The sequence below is a fragment of the Cervus elaphus genome, chromosome 20 (genome assembly GCF_910594005.1).
Source record: "Cervus elaphus chromosome 20, mCerEla1.1, whole genome shotgun sequence".
Classification (NCBI taxonomy): Eukaryota; Metazoa; Chordata; class Mammalia; order Artiodactyla; family Cervidae; genus Cervus; species Cervus elaphus.
The window spans coordinates 96059825-96065919 of NC_057834.1; the positions used below are offsets into that span (position 1 = coordinate 96059825).

The 6095-nt window shown below is 55.7% G+C and overlaps 1 protein-coding gene across 1 annotated transcript; it reads left to right on the plus strand.

Moving 5' to 3' along the window:
• The first annotated feature begins 3819 nt into the window (after positions 1-3819).
• On the plus strand, positions 3820-5751 carry LOC122676781 (MLV-related proviral Env polyprotein-like). The gene is made up of 2 exons (XM_043876359.1): positions 3820-5362; positions 5573-5751. The coding sequence occupies exons 1-2, from the start codon at positions 3820-3822 to the stop codon at positions 5749-5751; spliced, it is 1722 nt and encodes a 573-aa protein (XP_043732294.1).
• The last annotated feature ends 344 nt before the right edge of the window (positions 5752-6095 follow it).

The following is a 6095-nucleotide window of genomic DNA, read 5'->3' on the forward strand; positions in this document are numbered from 1 at the left end:
GGGGAGACATCCCCAGCGGCTGAGTAGACCTCCGGCTTCGGCCTCCGGCTTCGGCCTCCAGCTCCGGCCTTCCCGGTCCCCAGCTGGTGGGGAGACGTCCCCAGCGGCTGAGTAGGCCTCCGGCTTCGGCCTTTCCGGGTCCCTGCGGTCGTGAGGAAGACCTTCCCCGCGACTACACGGACCTCCGGCTCCCCTCGACTCGTCCGAAGACGTTCAGACAGCGGGGGTTGCCTCCACGCCCCATGGTCGCCATGAGATCGACAGCCTCCAAACCCGATCCCCAATACTCCACCCCCTTAGAGTGCCTGCTAGCTAACCTGCAGACTCTAGGGCTAAAGAGAGATATCCGCCCTAAGCAGCTCACTTTTCTGTGCTCACAGGCCTAGCCTCAGTATTCCCTAGATAATGGTTCACAATGGCCAGCCACAGGGACACTAGACTTTGACGTCCTCCGTGATTTGGATAATTACTGCCGGAGAATGGGAAAATGGTCTGAGGTCCCCTATGTTCAGGCGTTTTGGGCTTTGCGCTCTTGCCCCACCCTGTGCACTATGTGTGCTCCTAGCCAGATCCTACTCACCATGGCCCCCCCGACTCCACCCTCCCGAGCTAAGCCAACCCCTCCTGCTTCTGAGTCCTCTGCTTTCTCTGTTCCCCCAGAAGATCTGGTGGCCCCCCCTCCCTACGCCTCTCCCATGGCCCCCTCCCCTTCCTCTCCGGTTCCTACCTCCTCCCCCTCCTCTCTGGCCCCTCCTAACCTCTCCCCCTCTAACCCTACTCCGGCCTCTTTTGCTCCTGTTCCCGCCCCTGAGGCTTCACCGCCAGCCCCAGATTCTCCGGCCATTAACCCTATCTTGTATCCTCCTCTTCCCCCCGTCACTCCCTTCTCGTCTCCGGTTAGCTCCCACACTCGCTCCCATAGCAACCCTCCAGGGGCCTCCCCTCCCCCTCCCCCAGCCCCGCTACTCCCTCTGCGACAAGTAGCCGGAGCCGATGGCCTGGCCCAGGTCCACGTCCCCTTCTCTCTCCAGGACTTAGCACAGATTGAGGCCAAGCTGGGATCCTTTTCCTCCAACCCCACTCAGTACATTAAGCAGTTTACTGGTCTGACCCGCGCCTATGCCTTAACATGGCAGGACATATATGTCATCCTGGGATCTACCACCACCCCCGAAGAGAGGCAGGCCGTTTAGACGGCAGCCAGGGCTCAGGCCGACCAGCGGCACTGTGCTAACCCCTCCCCCGAGTGCCCCCCGGGAGCTCAGGCAGTTCCTGGCACCGACCCTGATTGGAACTACCAGGAAGGGGGTGGCGGCCAGCTGCGGGTACGCTATATGATAGAGTGTCTCCTCGATGGGATGGAAACGTCCTCTCATAAAGTAGAAAATACACTGATGAAAAGGGAGGGATAGCCTTTGGAGCCCTGGTGCAACCGATTGGCCCCGAACTGCTGCCTGTTGCTTACATATCCAAACAACTTGACCCCACAGCCAGGGGATGGTTCCCCTGCCTGCGGGCACTAGCGGCAGCGGCAACATTGTACGCTGATGCTAAAAAGCTGATTCATGGTCAGCCCCTGACCATCTTCTCACCTCATCGCCTTGGCGATCTTTTAGCCTCTAGATTTCTCTCTGACCTCAGCGAATCCAGGCTCCAGCAGTTTCACCTGGTATTTTTGGACAATCCGCAAGTTTCCGTGAGTCGCTCTCCACAATTAAACCCGCTTTCTTCGTTGCCCTCCCTCCCCCTCTCCTCAGAACCCCCAGCCCACTTATGCTCAGAGGTCCTTGAGTCCCTTATGCAACCACCTCACAACCTGTTTTCCGAACCTCTACCAGATCCAGAGCTAAATTTGTTCATCGATGGGAGCTCAAAGCGAGATCCTGATGGAAACCGAAGGGCTGCTTATGCTGTGGTAACCACCCGAAAAGTCCTGGAGGCTCAGCCCTTGCCACCCGGGACGACCTCTCAAAAGGCTGAGTTAACAGCCCTAACTAGAGCCTTACACCTAGCAAAAGGAAAAAGGGCCAATATTTACACCGACTCCAAATATGCCTTCTTGATTGCCCATTCTCACGCGGCAATCTGGAAAGAGCGGGGCTTCCTGACCACTAAAGGATCCCCCATCTGTAATGCCCCCCACATCATTCGACTGTTAGATGCCCTATCTCTGCCCAAAGAGGTCGCTATCATACACTGCAAGGGACACCAAAATACTCATGACAGTGTCGCTCTGGGTAATAATATGGCAGATCAAGTGGCTCTACAAATCACCTTACAACAAGCCCCTGAGCCCTTGCTGACTTTGAGATCCACCCTCAACCCAGATTATTCCAGCGAAGAAGCCAGAGCCTTGCTGGCACAGGAAGGGGCTCAGAGGCACCCGTCGGGATGGATACTACTCCATAATAAACCAGTGCTTCCTGAGCTCCAGGCTAAGGCCATAATATCCCAAATCCACAATACCCTCCACATCGGGCCAAGGACTCTCTTTTCTTTTCTCAGCCCTGTCTTTTCTCCCCTACATCTCAGACAGACCATATATGCGGTCCACCACTCCTGCCTAACATGTGCTTCCACCTCTCCTCAAGGAGGACTCCGACCCCCACAGGAGACTCACCAGCTAAGGGGACATATGCCCGGACAAGATTGGCAGATAGACTTCACCCACATGCCCAGACATCGAACCTACCGCTATCTGCTGGTCTTGGTGGATACCTTTTCAGGATGGGTCGAGGCCTTCCCCACTGCCCGAGAGACGGCAGCGGCGGTGGCAGAAGTCTTGACGACCCATCTCATTCCCAGATTTGGGTTGCCAAACTCCCTCCAGTCTGACAATGGGCCTGCATTTATCTCACAGATCTCCCAGCAGGTGGCTACTGCTCTGGGCATCGACTGGCATCTCCACATCCCCTATCGGCCCCAATCGTCAGGCAAAGTAGAACGGGTGAACGGCATCATCAAGACGCACCTGACCAAGCTTGCCTCAGAACTGCGGCTGTCTTGGGTCGACCTCCTTCCTCTGGCGCTCACTCGCATTCACACCACACCACACTCCAAAACAGGTTTGACCCCTTTTGAACTGCTCTACGGCAGGCCCTATCTCCTGACTCACCTCCCAGAGGGAGAGGCTCCCCCACTCGCGGGGTACCTCCCCCTCTTCTCCCTCCTACGATCCTTGCTGAGAGAACACGCAAACCGGGTCCTGCCACAACCGACAGACGACGAGGGGCCAACTCAGCCTCTGGCCCCGGGAGATCAGGTACTGCTAAAAACCTTGAGTCCCCGCCTGCTACAACCTCGCTGGACGGGGCCCCATACTGTAATCCTCACCACTCCCACGGCAGCCAAACTGCTGGGACACGAGCCCTGGTATCACCTGACCCGGCTCAAACGAGCTCCCCCGGGTCTCCCAGAGACAGGGGTAGCCCCGGCCCAGGCCCCTCCTCCCAGTCACTCCTACCGCTCCACCCTCACGGGGCCGACCAAACTGACCATCACCCGAACCCCTCTGTCATCAATCCCAAAATAATTGGGGGACCACATCCCGATATCCGATGCTGACCTGGCATCACCCGCTGTGGCTGCTAACAATCACAGCTCTGGCCATACTTTTTGCCATTGGATTAGCGGCCGCGGCCCCCCGCGATTGGTCCTCCACTCTTCGACTGTCCCTGGCCCTCACATACCTAGCCATCTGCTTCCTACTCCTGAGGTGCTATTCCCTTTGGACACCCTGACCTGGTTACCAGCTCCATCCCTACGAGACCCACGGGGCTGGTTGTCCGCCACACCCCCCTTCACCCCAACCTCAGAACAATGTGGGACTCTCTACTCTGGGTTACTCTGGGGGTACTGGGGGTCCTGGAAAAAGGGGGGCACACCTACCAAAACCCCCACCAGCCTTTTCAAGTCACATGGATCTTAAAAAATGGAGAGACCTACGAAGAGCTAAACCGGACCACAGCCACCCAACCGAAAGATAAGTGGTGGCCGGACTTATATTTTAACCTTACAAAGTTAATCAAACAATCAGGATACTCCAAGTGTAGGGTCAGGTCTCTCGGGTTTTATGCCTGCCTGGGACATCAGCGAGAAAACATAAAAACCTGTGGGGGAATGGTGAGCCGCTACTGTAAATCCTGGGGCTGTGTCACTTCCAATGATGGGTATCGGAAGTGGTCGGTGACCAGGCCAGACCTGATCAATATGTCCTTCACGGGTCCTCTTCCAAAATCAGATTGGCAGGGACGACCCTCCAACCCAGGGCAATGCAGCGACCAGATCCGACTATCATTCACACAGCAGGGACGGACTGAAAATAGATGGATTTCCGGGCTGTCCTGGGGGGTAGTGATATATGATACCTATGGTACGGGAAGCAATAGTGCAACATTGTATGTTCAGCAAGTCCTACAACCCGCCCAGACCCATGTTATGGGACCCAACCAGATTATTACACCCCCCCGCCCCTCACCACAAGGGACAAATGCCTCAAATGTTGTGACCTCGCCTACCCCTACCCCCTCTCTTCAGCTAACCCAGACAGACCCACCAGAAACCCAAGAACCCCTGTGGGCCTTGATCAAAGAAATCTACGGGGCCCTTAACCACTCCAATCCTAATGCGACTCAATCCTGCTGGCTTTGCTACACCTCACACCCACCTTACTACGAGGCCGTGGGTTTAAATGCCACCTACAACTTATCCACTCTCTCTAACCCACCACAGTGCTCTTGGGGAGACCGCAAGGTGGGCCTTACCATGAAACAAGTATGGGGTTCGGGGACCTGCTTAGGCACGGTTCCTACAGATAAACAAACCCTGTGCGCCCAGACTGACAATGACACCAACTTCACCGATAAGACCTACGTCATTCCCGAAATCGGGGGGTGGTGGGTATGCTCACGGACTGGGCTGACGCCCTGTCTCCATTTGGCTGTCTTCGACCAGAGCAGAGAATTCTGTGTCATGGTAGTAGTAGTACCCAAAATTACATACCACCCAGAAGAGGTCCTCTACAACTTTTGGGACCAAGATACCCCAGCTCCTAGACATAAGAGGGAGCCCGTTACAGCTATTACTCTAGCAACACTGTTCGCCCTGGAGGCGGCCGGAACGGGCACGGGCATTGCTTCCCTGACTACACAACATCAGGGCCTAATCACCCTGAGAGTCGCCATTGATGAAGACATTGCACGAATAGAAAAGTCTATGATGGCCTTGGAAAAATCCCTAACCTCTTTGTCAGAAGTGGTGTTACAGAACAGACGAGGCCTAGACCTGATTTTTTTTACAACAAGGGGGCCTCTGTGCAGCCCTCAAAGAAGAGTGTTGCTTTTACGCAGACCATACAGGGGTAGTAAGAGAGTCCATGGCTAAAGTAAGAGAAGGACTAGAGCGCAGAAAGAGGGAACGGGAAGCCCAGCAAGGTTGGTTCGAATCATGGTTCCAAAACTCCCCCTGGCTGACCACCCTGCTCTCGACCTTAATGGGACCACTCATAATCCTCTTGTTGCTCTTAACTTTCAGGCCCTGTCTCTTAAATAAGCTCTTGGCCTTCGTCAAACAGCGGCTCAACACGGTTCAGCTGATGGTATTGCAACAGCAGTACCAAGGGCTTCCAACGGACACTCTGTGACAAAATTAACGGCAGACGCTCCCTGTCATCCCGGCCACACCCTACCCCTCGCCGCCCCCGTTCAGCAGGAAGAAGCCAGAGAGAACCGGCGCCCCTTGTCCTATAACTAAAAGGCCGGGATGAAAGGTTGGGGCATGCCCCCGGGAAAGTACTGCAAGGCAAATTCCGGAGGCTGGCTAAACTTCCAGGGGCTGGCCCCCTGCAGCCTGGTCCAATCAGGTACCAACTTAGAGCCCTCGGACACTGACCACCGCTGTAGCCCGCGCTTTCTTCCTTATATGAAAAGACCTGGCCTGGACGCCCGGCCCGGACTATAAAACCCCTCCCCACCCCTCATACCTTGCAGACTCCCTTTGTCTCCTCACTCACCAGCCCCCGGGAGTTCTGCCCGAGAGCGATGCTTAATAAAAGGCCTTTACCACCGGTCCTTAGAGGCGGCTTTTTTTTCTCCCGC